General features: G+C 30.8%; 3 protein-coding genes across 3 annotated transcripts; 2 read left to right on the top strand and 1 right to left on the bottom strand.

The window, feature by feature from the left end:
- Positions 1-906: 906 nt before the first annotated feature.
- On the bottom strand, positions 907-9,405 carry LOC108489935 (stomatal closure-related actin-binding protein 1-like). The gene is made up of 13 exons (XM_017794691.2): positions 9,125-9,405; positions 8,418-8,716; positions 7,762-7,890; positions 7,071-7,163; positions 6,029-6,169; positions 5,646-5,714; positions 4,616-4,699; positions 4,269-4,449; positions 3,341-3,457; positions 3,189-3,247; positions 1,870-2,004; positions 1,393-1,542; positions 907-1,300 (listed from the first exon to the last, which is right to left on the bottom strand). Exons 2-13 carry the CDS (start codon positions 8,697-8,699, stop codon positions 1,253-1,255), a joined length of 1,488 nt encoding a protein of 495 aa, XP_017650180.1. The 5' UTR covers positions 8,700-8,716; positions 9,125-9,405; the 3' UTR covers positions 907-1,252.
- A 4,676-nt stretch (positions 9,406-14,081) lies between these two features.
- LOC108452518 (uncharacterized) lies at positions 14,082-16,913 on the top strand. Its single transcript, XM_053029026.1, has 3 exons — positions 14,082-14,205; positions 14,712-15,130; positions 16,474-16,913. The coding sequence occupies exons 2-3, from the start codon at positions 15,089-15,091 to the stop codon at positions 16,750-16,752; spliced, it is 321 nt and encodes a 106-aa protein (XP_052884986.1). The 5' UTR covers positions 14,082-14,205; positions 14,712-15,088; the 3' UTR covers positions 16,753-16,913.
- Positions 16,913-18,397, top strand: LOC128279218 (uncharacterized). The gene is made up of 2 exons (XM_017750318.2): positions 16,913-17,478; positions 17,643-18,397. Exons 1-2 carry the CDS (start codon positions 17,437-17,439, stop codon positions 18,033-18,035), a joined length of 435 nt encoding a protein of 144 aa, XP_017605807.1. The 5' UTR covers positions 16,913-17,436; the 3' UTR covers positions 18,036-18,397.
- Positions 18,398-18,413: the final 16 nt, after the last annotated feature.

Here is an 18,413-nt window from a genome sequence, read left to right as displayed (position 1 = left end):
GTCTCTTTAGGTAAGCAAGACCAAAAAGCAATGTTTTCAAAGCTGATTTAACAATATATAAAATTGTAACAATTGTAGTGTTATCTTCAGAAAAAAAATGTGTTGCACCAATGAGTTGAAGGAAGATAGCTGGATTCATTAATTGTTCCACCAATTCCCATACCTCTTACAGATAACTGAGCAAATGACGTACCAAATGCTTTCAGCATTTTTTGTTTTTGGTCGACTTGGGCAAGTGAGCTACCATCCTCTATATAAACAAGTAATCTTATTTATTATACATATTATGCATTTGAATTTGGAAGGATCTTCAGCACCGTACTTTGTAAACATTTTCATGTTTACTGCACAATCGTACTTACAATCATCCATATGGATTATATGTCCACTTCTCAATGCACTGGAATTTTTTCTTTTACTGGGAGCGAAAACAGTTTATTTGTATGTGGCTACCATATATGCCCATGCACTACGCTTTCCTTTTGTATTACATATTCATATTTTACATTTTTAATTTAAAATTTTAAAATAATTTTGTTAATTTATTATATAATAATAATATTATTATCAAATTTCAACTATATATATTTCTTTTTAATTATTTATTATTTTGATATAAAGGTTTTCTACATTTTCATGCATTTTAATTTTTATTTATATATTAAACAAAAATATTTAAATATATAAAATAATGTATCAATGTTTTATTAATTTTATATTGTAAGTTCCATTCCATACGGTTTCTAACAATAATTTTTTCCTCATTATAATTATTAACCTTACTAATGTAAAATTAGAATACAAAAACAAGAAATTAAACCATAATCGGGCTTCTATAGCTATACATAGTCAATGAAAATACATAGGGTTGGATTGAGTTTAGTCCAGAAATGCAGGCAAAACATCTATTCAAAAACCTGCTAAACATCCCTTTTTCATTTAAAATATGGAATTGGAGTCATACATTTCACACATGACTAATTCAACAAATATAAACATATATATCTGTATAGAGATATAGATATCTCCAGAAACCCTCCAAATGTGAAGTCTGAAATTGTTACATTAATACAAAAGGCAAACAAAAAACAATGCCTTGGTGTTGATTCCACAGGAAATTAAAGGAAAATGGGGGAATCAAGAATGGTGGAAAACCTAACTCAGAATCAAACCATGTCATTTCCTAATATTACAAACTTTATGATACAATGATAACATAATTACAATTAGCAAACCATGATTTTAAGGAGATCTATTTGGTTCCTATAGAAGATCCACCATCTGGTCCGGCTAGCATTATCTGGCATTTTCAAAAATATAAATATAAAAATAATAATAAAAAAAACCATTCTCACAGTGAAAGAAATTGAACAGACTGAATTTGCCACTTACATTACAGTCGAAAGCGAATCTCCTGGCAAGCATGATGGCTGCATTTCTTTCTCTCTCTGATTCGAATGCTAGTACAACTGAAAACCCTTTCTTTGCTTGCCAAAACAATGCTTGGGCAGCTGCATTTCCGCCCCCTCTGACTCCACACAGCTAAAAGAACAGCACAAAGAGTTTTTTTTTTTCAAAAAAAAAAAAGACAGTATGCATATAGGATACGAATATCAGAAGTATAATGTTTAGCACGTTTCTTAGAACTATGGGAAAGATAGATCATATCATATGTTTGCATGTATTTCTCATTCTATGTAATGTATAATTTCTTCTGAATAATAACACCCAAAAGAAACGGAAAAGGAACAATGTGAAGGAATTAAGCAAAAGTATCCTCGAACCACATAATTTCTCTTTTACTCCCTTTAGTGATAGACAAAATATTGAAACATCTTTAATCGATGAGAAATACACGACTTGATATACCTGCATTGAGCTGGAATAATATTCTTTGACAATTGTCGTCTTTCCTTTACATAGTTTCATCCTCATCTTTCCAACATGTAGTACATGAATAGATTCAGATGGATGATCTGCACCATTCATTTGGCTAACAACTACCTATAAAATAATGAAACAGTAATGATATGATATTAGAAGCCAAAAGAAAGAAATTATTGGTCAAAATCTTTACAAAAGATACGAAAAATATTCATTATCCATTCGTTTAGGGCTACAGTAAGTGGTCTGCAGTTATAATTTCTACTTTGATTGTTGGATTTCGTTTGTATTTTGGTGTTCTTTGTCCTGAGGTTTTGTTTGTATTTGTTTTGGTTCTTGCAGGAGTTTCTAGGCCGCTGTTTTATGGTTTCTTTTGTTTTTTTTTTTTTTGATCTGTTTTATGGTTTCTAAACTGCTTTTGTTTTCTATTATGTCTAGGTGTTCCTTACAGAGGTATTAAGACGTGGATTAAGTATGTATATATGTTGCAGTTTCTTAACCTTTGGTTAGTTCCACCCTTTGGGTTTAATAAAATTTTATTTTGACTGAAAAATAAATAAATAAATAAATAAATAAAATTAGAAGCAAAAACAAAATAGTAAATAGTCTTTTTTTCTCCCCAGCAGATACGAGTAACACATTTTCATGCATCCAGCTGCACCTCAAACCAGTGAAAAACAGATGAGATGAAAAATAAGTTGCAAGACGCTGATGAACGAGTGCTAGAAAGATCGTGGAGCCTATTGGGTCAATGATGGGTGGAGGTCAACAAGCGAATTCTGGTTTATTGGTAACCAAGCAACCGCCACTAGCATCAAAGATGGTTGCTGTACAGGAAGTACTGCTTGGTGCAGGAACACTGAATTAAGCATTTTTTTTAACAATTTTAAGGCTTTAAGTTCTAAGGGATTGTTAATGGTTTAAAATTCTAGAAAGGATAGATCTTCAATGCTCTGATGAGCAGAAGCAGCATGTTAGACCTATTCATATAACAATCCAGTATCTGGTACAAGAACTAAACAGAGAAGAGATCATTTCCCTAGGAACCACGGTTAACAAGATATCAATCACATTGCACCTTAAATAGAATAAAAAGTCAATTCAAAGTGTATTTTCTTTTTTGGTAAGTAAAAAGCCGGTTCAAGGTGGAAACTCTTATTACTATCTGCTCTAAACAAATTTTTTTAGCAAAACTAAAACTATGAGTAATATAGAAAGAGTCGATGAAATCATAATTGAAGTACCAAAACCAATAAGTACTAGTTTAGCCATATAAGGGGGGATTTTTAAGTAGGATCACATACATTGAATTCAATATCATGTTTCCGCACAAGTGCCTCCACATAGTTTCCCAAACCAGCAGCTGCTCTCACAAACAAGGAAACAAAAGTTTTAAAATTTAATAAATAATAAGAAATAAAAATTATAAGTAGGCACTATAAAAAACACAGCAAACCTGGATCAATAGCACCGGCAGTTGTCAATACAATTAGCTGGCCATCATAAATAATCTCAACCTGCAGGATTCGACCAACATCAAAAGGCTCTGGAGCATAAACTGATTTGCTAGCACCTGGATTAACCAAGATAGATGAACAAAATCAGATCTGAATAGGAACAAGATCATTCTGTTACCCACAAGAGTCAGATATTAGCATCTTGATCTAAATAATTCTTATGTCATGATTTCCAAGTAGCTTACAGGAATTATTTGATATGATAAAGTACTCTTAAGCAAAAACAGCCTGCCCCAATCACTTTCCACATCAATATTGTAAGTACTGAACCAGTTAGACCACCGTTTCAACAATAATTAAATAAAAGAATTCATAAAACAATAATAAAAAATAACCAGGACAAAAAACCCGGCAGGTCAACTGGTTATTTTTATTTTTTTTAAAAAAAGGAGATTATCTAAATAATGACTTTATAGTCAATTTCTCTATATGTCAGTCCTTAACCTAAACTCTAGAAGTTAGAAAGAATGAATACCAAAATTGATCTACAAATACATCAAGAAATAGAAAACCAGTACCCAAATCAATTGAATTAAAGAGTAGCACACATGGGCAATACTACTTTTCATGATTTACCTCCAACCTTGATAAAATAAATCACAAAAATTTATTTCCAGCCGCGATGGTGTTCAGCTATAAGGAATAGAAAGTATTGAAACAATGATTGGCTGAAGAGATGACAAAATACAGCACGACGAGCAACAAGATATCGGCATATTTACTGATAATAATTAACAGAAGAAAGCAAATGAAGACACTATAAAATGCATTATGACATTAGTTTCTTTCATTTAGAAAAACAGTCTCCCTGCATTAAACACCACCCGTTCAGTAAACATAAAGAGTAAAGAAGATTGCCATCATTACCTAATATAAGCTCCTTTTTGCTAGTTTCAGATGAAATACGATACCACTGAATTGAGCATTCGGAAAGTTCGGGAGCAATATCAGAGCAAGGTTTAATCCGCAAATATGAACCTAAAGTTTCAGTGCCGCCTAATTCATATATATGAGATATAGTTTTCTCCATTCTCTTGCTTCTTGCTAGCTGCAAAAACAGTAAAGCAAAGCAGAAGGTTAAAGAAGTCAACGAGTAAAGAAAAAGAATGGAGTAGATGAACCACTATTCCACACAAATGCCTACAAGAAATTAGAAAATGAATGAATCAGAAGAGTTCAATTGAAAATCCCGAACTAAATGGTAAAAGGCAAACCTCTTTTTGAAGTAGTAAGGAATGCTTAGACTTCTCTGCAAGTTGAATCCTTAATGCATGAAGCTCATGTTCCATATCCATAACCTGCAAATTGCTGTTAGTAACTCATCCACTATTTCAACTAAAATGAATTGAAATAAGATCTTGCATCATGTTGTCAATTTGATATGCCATGCCACCAAGCATACATATAAGAGGATGCTTCTACAAATATTAATATAATATTAGCTTTTCGTGCAAACATTAAACAAGTCCATCCATAGCTTTATTCATTTTGCCACTGAAGACAAGCCATCTTTCAATTACAGAGTTCTATGAAACAGACCAGACAGAGAACTTAATAATGCAACATTTTAACAAAATTTCTAATCGAGATGGACCTGAAGGTTACCCTCAGCATCTGTTTTGTCCCCATAAGTCAAACTCCAATATTCACGTCCAAGTCAAATTCCAGCATTTAACACTATACATCCCACTTCATTTTCATTGTTTCCTCACCCTATCTGTGGAGGAATGCCACAGAATAAATGTCTAAGCAGATATTCATGCTCTAACAATGATTTTTATGTTCAAGAAGAGAGGTATTCATCACTAGAAAGTGCATTTCCCTTTTTCCTGTAAATTCTGTTTGAAAAGCGAAGAAGGGGCCGTGGCAATAATAAGAGTATAAGACTTGCCATTTGGTAATATATCTTTAAAAACCATACTTGCTTCATTTATTTTCTTAATGGAGTTACCAAACAAGTCCTTTTCTTTTATTTCTTCAATTGAAAAGCAACAGCAACAGAAAAAAAAACCCTCAAATAATAGGTACCTTACCTCAGCCTATACCAGCCAATTATATTTAAAATATACATACATATATATGCAAAAACAGTGCACATGGTCCCGCACAACTTCTTTGTCGCTTTTGAATATTTAAGAATTATGATGTGGGTGACCTAAATAATTTAAAAGAAAGTTTTAAATACCTACGAATTATGATGTAAAGAAAAAAAGAAAAAAAAACAGTTACAGATCTGAGATAAACCTTGCTTGGTTGGTGCAGCATTTTGATCCGTCTAGCCTCTTGCACCTCCTTCATTAACTCTTCCAGATCCTGAAATTCATGCAAAATCTCTGTTTTAAAAAATATGCAAAAATATAGAAAGAACTTCCACAATAAGAAAGCACAAAGTAGAAACTTCTATGGAGAACATGAGAGGCTCACAAGAAAACAGTATAAAATAAGTACTAATTGATAGTAAAATTAAGAAATGTCTAAGCAATAGATATTTCATAGTCAACAATGTGGAAAGAGGGCAGTAGTATTAGTAAAATCTTGATGCATTTACCAGGTAGGCTTTAACAATGGATATTCCCATAACCAAACTTCAAAAGTCAATACACAGAACATTTTTAAAATAAGATAACCTGTTTGCCTGAAGCTCGAGATATTTGTTCTTGCTCCTGAACGGCCTCTTCCACTCTCTGAACTGCTGCTCTTGCACTCTCAATTTCAGCTCGAGCATGAGCTCTTTCCTCGTCAACAAGTTTCTTAGCATCTTCAGAAGCCTATATGGAGACACAAGCATGCAAAAGTAAAGCAGTAAAGGAAAATTTATTGTGTTCTATGCATTGAAGTTGAAAAAAAAAAAAGGAATTAAGCAAATAATTTATGGACCCTGACCCAGTTAGACTACTCACAGACACTGTGAAAACAGCCTTTTTCTATTAGAAGTGAGCAAGGACAATAAAAGTGTACCAGTATAATCAGAAAGCATCAAACTAAGCATTTCTACTGCCACTGAATCAGTAACTGTTCAACAACAGCAATCATAACAAGGCAAAACCAACTAAACAAATCAAAAAAGATGAGGGAAAAAGATTAAAGTTAAGGCAGGTCTCAAAAAGAATAGCTGCATTAAGTGCTCTAGGATAATAGCACTGTTTAACTAGAAGTAGCAAGCACAAAATTTCCTAAACTATTTTCTTAATTCAAATTTCAATAGGATATCCTCACACTCCAATCCCAAAATATACGTAAGTGAACTTTAGAGAACCATAACCTAAACTACATCGCCGCAGCCAAAAAAACAAGCACTTCAATAAAGAAGTCATTCTTCCACTAAACTAAAATATCTAACCAAAAGGTGTCATACCTATTAACCATTCAGTTCAGGAAAAGACTGTTACAAATCATTGCTTACTCATGATGATACATTTAGACTGTATAAATGTGGAGCAAAATAGCATAAAAGCTATTACAGTATCTCTCATAAAAAAAAAAAAAAGAACACTTAAAGAAGCACTGCATGTATATGTAACAAAAATAATACATTTAATTTCTTCAGCATTTCCAGATATATTCATTATCTAAATATGCATCCTAAATAAATAAAATTAACTTATTATGAAATCCAAAAAGAGGGATGGCACATCATCCAGGATTTATCATATTCATAGGTTATATTACCTGCTTAAGGAAATTTGCTAGTTTCTTCACTTCTGTCTTCTCTTGAAGCAACTCCCCTTCTCTTTGAGTCAGCTGAACTGCAAGAGCTTCCACCTGGGATTCCACAATTAAAGGTCATTATCGCCTCATTTGAAGTTAGCAAGCAAAATATATTAACAAGAATACATGTTGCAATATTCAGGCGAACCACACAAAGGGGGAAAGATACAACCAGGGATTAAAAGAGAACATTTCAAACATTGGAAGTTTTAACACTAATATACTTTTACAAATATAATGATGCCCATATTGCATTTTTATTTTTATTTTTAATACCATTATTCTTCTTTATAATTATTTGTTATCTCATAAAATTCCAATAATTTAAATTTTCTTCTAAAAGTATTTATCCAAACAAAACAATTACAACTACCATTTTGAAATGACACGTTTTAATATACCTTAAATTCGAATTTCTTTAAAATTTTAAAATTCTCCATCCAGATGCACTGTAAAGTTACACCATATTCTTTTCTTCACAACTTTCACCCTTAACATTATTTCTCTATGCATCAAGATGATAGCAAAGTTTTATTAAACAAAACATAGCACTGCAATTTAAATACTAGCATTTAACTTTCAAAACTATGATAAATACATCTGGCATATCACTCATATATCCAATTGTAGAAAAACAAACTAGAAGACTAACCATGGCAATTGCTTCCTCTACATCGTCCTTGTTTCTTCCAGCTACACGCCCTTTCAAAGATTCCAGAGCATCTCTAAGCTTCTTCAAAAGGACATGTTTCTCCAATGAAGCTGCCTCTCTGAGTCGAGCCTGAATCCATTAAAGAAATAGCTTACAAAATTGTTCAAATGAAAATCCATAGTAGTCAAGAATTAATAACAGTCTTAATGCTTCTAGACTTCGAACAGAAAAAAACAGAAAGTGAGAAAGGAATCACTCACTCGAATGGACTATTTTAAATTACTACAATATAGTTGAGAAAGGAAAATCATGACCAAAAATAGCTTAAAACAAAATGTTGATTAGTATTAACCAACTTAATTATTATACTCAGAGAGAAGACTCATTTCCTCAATCCAGTGACATTCCAAGATGCATAAAAAACGATAAACAACCCATAAAACAAAATTTACTATTGTACTGATCTTAGTGCCATTCATTTACAAAACTAAGATAACTTATACGAAGTTCCCACCAACCTATCTACAATTCCTAGAACTCTTCATAATGATAAAATAAGTCAATCTAATATTAGGCAATTTAATCAAATATCTATATCAGTCTTATCTAAAATAATTCCACAATGCATAAGTAAACGAACATAAAATGAAGTTGACCTCTTCAGACAACTTAGCAGCAGCAGCTAACCCCTTCTCGAATTTACTAGCAAGGTCACGAACAGAGAGGCGTTTCTGCTGCTCCAGTAACAAGGCGGTCTCACGTGCAACGACCTCCTTCATGGTCAAAACTTTAGGGTCTTCTTTGGCATCCACAATCTGATTATTTGCCCCAATTTTGTAATTGGGAAAACGACTCGAAGCAAATATCACATCAGCTGATACAGCTGAAACTGCTTCCTTTTGCATAGTATTGCCAAACTCACGACTTACCCTCGTCATTGTTCCAAACTGAAACTCTGTTAGATCATCAAAAATAAATAAATTTCTGGCTTCTGAAGAAGGATTTGAAATTACTACAAAGTAATTGAGAAAGGAAAATTATGACCAAAAGCAGCTTAAAACAAAATGTTGAGTAGTATTAACCAACTTAATTAGTATAATAATAGCAGCGGCAGTTAAATCATGGCCAAATGCAAACCAGAAAAAGAGAAAGAAAAAATAAAATTACAGATAACTGTTTGTTTTAAATCACAAAAAAGAAAATCTTCAAGCTCTAACCAAAACAGAACACCACTTTAAACACGTGCAAATAAGAGAGAAAATGAAGAAATGATTTTTTTAAAGAGAGAATATTTGGTTATCTGAATTCAAAACCCCTAATTCAACACAAAAAAAAAGGAAAAAGAAAAAGAATTGGAACTTACAGATCAAGAAAATTTGTGAAAACAAAAGGAAATTAAATAGCCGAAATAGATTGCAGGGTCAGATAGAATGAGATGGAAGAGAAGTTTAAGGATTACGTTAGAAAATTCAAAATAAACAGTAGAAGATGAAAAGAAAAATAAAGAGAGAAAGAGAATATGCAATGAATTTTTTTTCAGTGGCGTTTGGTTGTTCAACTTTTTGAAAAAGAGAGTGCGGAAAGAAGAAGAAGAAAAAGGCCGCCCTCCTTCGGATTTACTTCTTATTTTATTTTATTTTTTTAAATTTTATTGCTTTATATATTAATTCTTTTACTTCTTTTATTTCGTCGAGGCCAACCAACGCCAAAGGAAATGGTAAGAAATACGACAATATCTGCTGTCTGGTTGTCGACTAACTTTTAATTTTACTGTTGCAGTTGCTTTAGGTTAATAAACCATTGATTTGTTTGCAATGGTTTTAGTTTTTACTAACGCCTTTGATATATTATTTTCAAATTTCTTAACCATCTAACAATTCACAATTTAGCTTATCTAACTTTATATAATCTAATTTGATATATTATCTTTTATTTAAAATTTGAAAGTGTGTTATGAATAATTTTAAATTTTTACAATAAAATTGATATAATAAATTTTTTAATTTTAAAAAATTCAAATTATTTCAGAACATGATAAATTAACCTTTTTAACGTTCAAACTTATTACCATTTGTAGTTTTGCTTACTTGCTTCATTAAATGTACTTGTAATGCGAAAATACCAAATTGCCATTTAGCCTATAGTACAAGAATTTGTCATTAACCTTTTCTATTTTCTTTTTCATCGCACAAAGCTCAGAAGAAAAGAATAACAATTAATAATATTGGACACACATGATTATAAGATAACGCGAATGTTTTAAGATTTATATAACATGAATATTAGCATATTGAAATTTATATAAATATCAACCTTTTGCTTATTAAGTTGTTACATTTTAAAAATATATAAATACAAAATATTTTAAACACAATTATAACACAATCAAATACATGAATTATCAAATTAAAAACACAAACTTTTAAAAGAAAAGTTAGAGTTTTCAACATAAATGATATGCTTCGCTATACTTCAAAATATTATATTAAAGTTTTTATTTATTTATTTTCTAGCATAACGATTTGTAAGTTTTTTTAATATATATATATATATATATATATAGAATGTTTAGAATTATCTATAATTTCTCTCTAATTGTTAAATAAAATGATAATGTATTTCAATATACTCAAGTCACGCCCCCTACACTAACAACAATACCTATGTCGATTGAGTTAAAACTCAATTCTAAAACAAAGATTTTAAAATTAAAACTTACAATAAATTATACAAAATTGCATATAAATTGAGACATAAATGAATATAGTATAAACATGATATAAATATAACAAAATCCATATAAGGCATAACATAAAAATAACATAAACGTGATATAAATATATAATTGTGTCAAAATCTATTTAAGTTAAATTATCAAATTATAATTTTCTATAACCAAAATTCATATTTTTATTAGATAAATAATTTAGTAAAACAAATTTGAGTACATTACATTGAAAATATATTACCGTAAAATAAATTGTTGTTAGTAGTGATAGAAAATAATAAATTGTACGCATAAATAAATGAAATGATTACTGTGCCGTGGAAGAACTATTGTCTTAGAAATAAATTCGTCTTGATCGGTGTAATCGCAAAATAGATGTCGCTCCCCAAAATTAACATAAAACTTTAATATTTGTATATTTGAATAAAAAAAGTGAAATTCGATTGGTATTGCTTTTCTCGAAAAAGAACCTGAGAAAATAAGTCAAGAAACAAGATTAAAAACTTGATCGGAATAAGTGTCTAGAAAAAAATTTCAGAAACGAGAACAGAGAAGCTTTGAGAAAAAGTGATTTATGTATTGTCATGTGTTTAATAAGGAGAATGACCCCCAACTGTTTATAGGATTTTCTAAAAGGTAAAATAGTAAATTTGAAGAGGTAAAACAGTAAAAAACACAACATATTTTGTAACAATTTAGAAACGGAAATGATAATAATTTTGTAAAAGAAATAACTAAAAATTTATAATAAAAAAAAATGCACGTACGGTATATATAATAAACAGAGACTTGAACCAAGTGGGCAGCAACAATAGCACTCACGTGTTGACCCTTAATTTTAATTACTCAATAAAAATAAGAAATAAAGCTACCTTTGGAAAATGTTATTGACATTACCTTCGATCAAATTTTAAAATTGACATGACAACTTTTAATTAGACTCAAAGTTTTAATATTTAAATGTGGCTTAAATCAATTTTACAGAACAAAAAGAAAAAAAGTTTGGGCGGTGGAAATGTTGAGGATGATTATTGCCTGGTTGTCTGATCTAAATTTCAAACTAACGAAAAGTATTTTTGAATATTGTATAAATGTGTAATAATTAATATGAATTAATATATGAACATAATAATTACTAGAGTATTCGTATTTTCTTTTTCTGAAAATGACCGTTTGAAGACGTTTTTGTTATTTATGGATATAAAAAGTTATAGTGTTAAAAAATTAATTATTAGCATATAAACTACAATTTTATGCTTTTTTTAAATTCATTTTCATATAAGAAAATAAAGCACCGACCGGTCCTAATTAAAGAATTCAAATTTCTTATCATTTCAGTTTTTAGACTTTGAAAAGTTTATTTATTTTCAATTAACGGGTGGTTAACAAAATTTATAGCATAATTTAGATTGGAAGTTGGTCAAAACGAAGCGTGGACACATCATTGGTGTGGTTTTATTTGTTTATTTATTTTGGCTGTTTGTTTACCTCTGATTTCAAATTATTAAAGAGTTTACAAAATAATAATAAAGAAATGAGTAAAGGTTATCTTATTTTAGGTTATCTTGCCTCCCAATAATTGAATTTGTTTAAAGGTTAAGTTATGATTTTGATGAAAGGAAAATAAATATTTGATTTATTATTAGTAAAAAATAGGTTTTATAAGTAGAATTTAACAGAATATAGTAAATATTAAGGATTAAAAAGACAAGGCAGGGAAGAATTTAAATCCTATTTGTAGGATTAAATTGTTTAATTGAACTGTATCAACTACTAAATTTTGATAAAAATATTTAATTTAAAAATAGACTTGGCTCTAATAAGCTTGAATATAAATATATTCAGTTTGTTTTTCAAATTTTGAAATATATTATTTTAAATTTATATATTGAAAATTAAATATATTTTATATATATGTAACAAATTAAATTCTTAAATTTATGTTTGTATAAGGTTTTTTGGTGTAGAAAATAAATGTTACAAATAAGTGAACGAGATACATAAAAATAAGGCGAAGAAGAAAATTGGAGTAAATCGATAACATTTAGCACAACAACAAGTGATAGTTGGCAAGATAGGAAAAGATAGTGTATGATTAAAGATAAGACTGAGCAAATGAATAAGTTGAAAGAGGGTTTTTTTTAAATTAGTTTTTGAGAGTTTGAATGTCATAAGTTCTAAAAGTTCTTTCACCGGTCGTGAATCTATTTATAATGTCTCAATAATGAGAATTGTAAAGTTGACAATTAATAGAGTAATTAAATTAATTTGCAATTACAATGACATTAATGATCAATAGGAGATGATAGAGGGTTATGTTGATGATGGTGATAATAAATTGTGAAATAGAGTTCATTAAACTTTGTTTCTGAATGAAATGAAAAGCACTCAAGGTTATCGAAAATGTTAAGAGTAAAGCTCTAAATAACTTCATATTTAATTCACCAAGTCAAGTTCTCCGAAATATTCTAAAAGTAAAGATAACGCAAAAACCCTTAGAGATTACTTCCATTTCTTTTACTTTGGTGAAATAGTATTATGTGAAATATGTTCTAAAGAAGACTTGTTCTCAATGTAGAAATTGTTTATAACAAAAGTTGTTCCGTGGTAATATTTTTTTGGAAGAAATTATTTTAAATAATGACTCTTTCAAAAAAAAAAAACACAATTGTTCTAAATGAAGCTATTCCAAAAACCCGTTATTTTAAATATAATTATTCTTAAAAGGTTATTATTCTAAATTGGAATTATTTTGAATTTTAGTTGTTCTCAACAGGAATTGTTCTCAAATGATAGTTACACTGGATGACAATTATTCTTAACTAAAACCTTGATTTGAATTTAGTTGTTTTGAACAACTATACTCAAAGGACCGCTATACTAAATGACATTTGTTCTTAACTAAAGCCTTAATTTGAACATAATTATTTACAAATAACGATGATTTTAAATAACAATTGTTTCAAATAATTATAGTTATTATGAAAAAGATGTTAAGTAACTTATTTCGAGCTTAACAATACAATATCTTGAAATGATAATTACAACCAAATATCTACTAAATTTAAAAATTGAACTAAAGAAAAATAATTCTAATAAAACACAACATAATTAAAAAATAATTGTATAAGTGAACCTAAGTTTACTATTTACAAATATATTTAAATAAGTTGAAATCCAACAGATATTGATACTGTAAGAAATCCGGTTTATGTTGATTAACACCTATACTGCAGATGAATTATTCTTATTTCATGTAAATTGGTTAATCTTTTTATTGTTTTATATTGGATTTATAAATGGATTTAACTTATAAGAAATTATCCACTCACATATAAATCTAGCAGACTTGCTGGTAAAAACATACATCAATCAGATCTCAACATTTGAGTTTTGAGCACTCAAATTATTTGCAATTGTTACGTGTTAAAAAAAAAAGAACTACAGTAATAACAGAAAATGCATTTAAATGGAAAATGAGTTTATTAGTTTATTATTATTTGTAATGTATTATATTTTTTGACGAATCTATTATTTTTATTTTATAAAAATAATTATGGAATATAAATTTTAGTAATAAAAAAACTGAAAAGGAACTTAAATTCTACGAAGTAACTAAAATAATAAATCACTTGTATTACTATATAGGGTGAGAATTTTCGCCATCGCCGTAAAAAGAAGCCGCGGAGGAAGAAAAAGAACTAACCCAATTGCAGGTAATTTGACAAGGCTTCTATCTACTCTTTTAATTTACTTTAATTAAAACATTTTACAGAGAGCTTAAAATTGTACACTTTATGGTTAATTATAGTTTAATAATAATAGAAATTTCACTATTTAGATCGTATTAATTGGTGATGGCGACTTTATAAAATTAGGAATTTTCGAATTTACCTTTGATTTTCATTTGCCCAAACTCCCTCTTTTTCCCTATCTTGTTTATACTTCGTATTTATTTGTAGGAATTCTAAGTTTGTTCAATTATTTATGTGTTTGCCAGTGTGAAGTAATGTAAACGAATAATGTGATGATTATTATTTTTAAATAATTCATGTAAAACTTCAAACTGAAAAAATTGGCTCGAGGCCTTGAACATGTATTTGTGTTCATAGTTTAACTTTATGCTACCCAGACACGAGTACACTTTTTTTTTTCTTGGTTTCTAAAATTTTCTATATATTTGGATATCATCTCATGGTATCTATGTTCGAATATGCATCAGACATAGGTGTTGTACACGTTACATGAGTACTTTAAAGGAAATGAAGAGCTTAGATGACATAGGTTGAACTAGGGTTGTAAACAAGTTGAGTCATAGATGACTCTTTCGTTGGTAAGTCTCTGGTAGTATATGGAAGTGAGCTCAAGAATTTCAGCATCGGGGTGCTTGTCGGTTCTCAAGTCAAGTTGAGGCATAAAATGGATAATGCCTTACCATGAGAGGCATATGGCACTGTTCTGTCAACCTTAAATGAGAGAGTTCGGTTTGAATTGACGAAAGATCACATTAGGAATCGGCTTAAAACTTGGAAGAAGCAGTATGGCACTTTAAGGGATCTGTTGTCTCATCCTGGTTTCAAATGGGACAGAACATGGAAGATGATCATTGCAGATGACTCAGTATGGACCAACTATGTCAAGGTATGTCCACTTTAAGTAGAACTTTTACATGTATTAGATACCTTTGTCCTATTACAAGCACATATTCTTCCAAAGCTTCAATGTCAGTCGGAAAACAAAAGATTTTGTATAGTATATTCCATCTTAAATCTTTTAAGAAGTTAAGTAGTAGGTGATTCCAGGTTATAAAGCCTACCTGCTTCAAATGCATTATAAATCCTGATATATGGTTTTTGCAGATACAGTAAAATGCTTTTATTTACTAGTCACATTACAATTTACATGCATGTTAACACTGCCTTTCTTTTTTAATTACTAACCTTTGAAAAGTCTTAGAAGAAGTAAAAAAGAGAAGGAAACATTTACACACTGTTTCAAATTGCCCTTGACTTTAGGTCAATGCCCCATCACGAACTTATAATAATGTGAACGACGAGACCCAACTAAGGGTTTTATGTTATTGAGAATGTCATGTGGTTTAGGCCTGAAAGTAGTTTGGTGGTGGTGTCTTGGGGGATTACACTAAGATAAGAGGTGAGTTGAGAAGATAACTTGTTGATAAATATTTCAATAACAGTTTTTAAATAATTTATTGGTAAGTTGAGGGTTTTAGGCTGATCATTGTAGAAATTAATACTAGATTTGATTAATCATGATCTATTTGTGTTCAATCTAACATATAAATTTTAAGGCATGGAAGAAAGGAAAGAGCATAGCATTTGATGACATTGACAATAAAGGAGTTAGTTCTCTGGTCAATGCAAGCACCTTAACTCAAGAGGAGAATGCCAAGACTCTTTGCATTAGGCTTCATGTCTTCTTGCGCAAGCTTCTTATTGCTATTCAAGAAACATTCCCTGTCCTCTTCCTCTGCCAATTTGTTCTCCACTTTTGGATATCGTTCTATTCCTACTAGTTATTGTGAAGAACATAATTCGCTTGAATTGTGTTTTTTTAGGCATAGTTTATGTTATTGTTAGGTCTGACATTGAATATTTCTGTCAAAAAATCAAAGATTTATTGGACCTTTAATATTGGAAAATTAAATATTTGGTGTTAATATTTATCTTATATGATAAATAACAAAGCATGGACTGATATAGACATAATAGATATGCATATAGATATTATTAGTCTATCTTACTCCTACTTCATGCATCCCAGCGTTGCCTTGTGATGATGTGCATGCTTGGTATTTAATGTGCATGAGTGTATACTTGTAGTTTTGTGTGCTTGTGCGTGTTAATCCATGTGATGTTTTCTGAAAAAGAAATTAATGTGCCTTCTTTGAGTTGTATTGTTAAACTCTTAAGTTCATCTTCTTTCGTCCTTAAAATCTGGCTAGTTTCCTGCTTTGTTTACAGGCTCACCCTGAAGCAACGACTTTCCGTGGAAGAGTTATTGAGAACTATGATAACTTGTGCACAATCTTTGCCAACGATAATGACGTTGCAGAGGCTGTTGATATCTTCCCTGTTCAGAACAGCATGAAGGTCAAAGATCAAGTGAAGAACATGCGGTGGACATATGAGATGGACCAATGTCTCAGCAAGGTTCTCGCAGAGCAAGCCAAACTTAGAAATAAGAGTAAATCAGACAACAAACTAAGACCTGCTGCATATGCAGTAGCAGTTTCAGCTTGACTTGACAAAAGATCATATAAGGAATCGTCTGAAGACATGAAAGAAACAGTACGAGATTCTGAAGGGGCTCTTGCATCATGGTGACTTTGAATGGGATAAAACACAAACCATGGTCATAGCAAATGTCTCTGCATGGAATCGATATATTAAGGTAAAAGATGTTTTGCAGATCTGAATGAAGAAATCTTCTCTTCAATATACTGTTTGAGCCTTTCTTGAATTTTTTCTTTCTTTTCTGGAAAAGAGAAATCCGGATGCCAGGTCTTTTCGACGATGGATCATAAGAAACTACAAGGAGCTATGTGCTATCTTTGGTAGTGAAGATCTGCCTGAAAGTTCTCTAAATAGTAGTAATGATGATGTAAATTTGGTCGCAAATAATGAAGCTGCAGATACAGAGGAGTTGTTTTACAATCAGAGTGATGCTGCAAAAGAAAGAGGGAAGTAGATATTATGGACTGATTAACCGAACAGCTGGTGGAGCAAGTGACTCTTGGAAATAAGCTTCAAAAAAGTTTTAAGCAAGTGGCGCTTAAAGCTGCTGTTTCCATTATAAACAAAAAGTTCCCATTTGACTTGACAACTGAAAATATTAGAAACCGGCTCGGGACCTGGAAGAAAAAATACAGACTTGTGAAAGATCTCCTCTCTCAACATGGATTTGAATGGGATGAGAGACAAAAGATGGTTATTGCAAATGACTCTGAATGGCGACAGTGCATCAAGGTAACTTTTAACCAAACTGATTTAAGAGTACTTATTAAAATTGAATGGTTCCTGATAGAAAGGAAAAATTCTATGCATATGCATGAATTTTGAATGACTAAATAACAACTCGTGTGGCTGACTTGCTTTTATGCATTTGCTGTTTTCATCTGTATATCTTTCAGAGAAACCCTGATGTGAGCCACATACAAGGACGAGCTATTGATAATTTCAACGAGTTACATGTTATCGTTGGCAATGAGCAGGCGGGCAGACACTTGTCCAAAGCAGGTGATAGAGTTGTAAATAATATTCAAAACGGCAAAGAGGCTATAGAAGTACCAGTGCAGGTCATGGTTGATGAGGACACGTGCGACAATAATACTGATGATGATGTACAAGTTTCATCTCAGCGGACAATATCTAGATCTTCACCATCACGTTCAAAAGAGGCATTAAAGAGGAGGCATAGCAGTGATATAATGTTAGACGTGATGGGTGCTATGGCAGAAAACATCGGGAGGATTGCTGATACATTGACAGAAAGCAAGGGGGTGAGCTTGGATGAACTGTTCTAAATGGTACAATCTATTCCGGAATTTGATGATGATCTTATAGTTGATGCATGTGAGTATCTTTCCTTTGATGAGAAGAGGGCCAGGATGTTTATGAAACTGGATGAGAGGTTAAGAATAAAGTGGTTACTGAAACGGCTAAGGGGTTAAGGTAGTTGATCTTAAATGCTTATTATTATTATTATTGTTATTATTTTGGTTTCAAACAATCAATCTTAAATGCTTAATCTTTTGGTTTCAAGCCATGCAAGGGGTAGTATTTGGGTTAGGAAACATGTATAGAAAATATTTACACTATGGAGAGTCTACAACAGTGGGGACTAATATTCTTTTCACTACCAATGCAGGTTTTTTTACTCCACAAACTGTTCTTATATTATA

This window comes from Gossypium arboreum, chromosome 5 (assembly GCF_025698485.1).
Source record: "Gossypium arboreum isolate Shixiya-1 chromosome 5, ASM2569848v2, whole genome shotgun sequence".
In the NCBI taxonomy this organism is placed as follows: Eukaryota; Viridiplantae; Streptophyta; class Magnoliopsida; order Malvales; family Malvaceae; genus Gossypium; species Gossypium arboreum.
Note: the sequence above shows the minus strand (reverse complement) of the source record. Positions and strands in the feature narration are given on the sequence as shown.

Bases quoted from the DNA above. Each gene is read 5' to 3' on its own strand.
- LOC108452518 (XM_053029026.1), top strand. From the start codon at position 15,089: ATGATCATTGCAGATGACTCAGTATGGACCAACTATGTCAAG. The intron at 15,131-16,473 runs GTATGTCCACTT...CTTTGTTTACAG, and splicing joins TATGGACCAACTATGTCAAG to GCTCACCCTGAAGCAACGAC.
- LOC108489935 (XM_017794691.2), bottom strand. From the start codon at position 8,699: ATGACGAGGGTAAGTCGTGAGTTTGGCAATACTATGCAAAAGGAAGCA. The intron at 7,164-7,761 runs GTTAGTCTTCTA...GTGGAATCCCAG, and splicing joins TAGAGGAAGCAATTGCCATG to GTGGAAGCTCTTGCAGTTCA. The intron at 4,450-4,615 runs GTTTGCCTTTTA...CTGTTTTTGCAG, and splicing joins CCTTACTACTTCAAAAAGAG to CTAGCAAGAAGCAAGAGAAT.
- LOC128279218 (XM_017750318.2), top strand. From the start codon at position 17,437: ATGGTTATTGCAAATGACTCTGAATGGCGACAGTGCATCAAG. The intron at 17,479-17,642 runs GTAACTTTTAAC...TATATCTTTCAG, and splicing joins AATGGCGACAGTGCATCAAG to AGAAACCCTGATGTGAGCCA.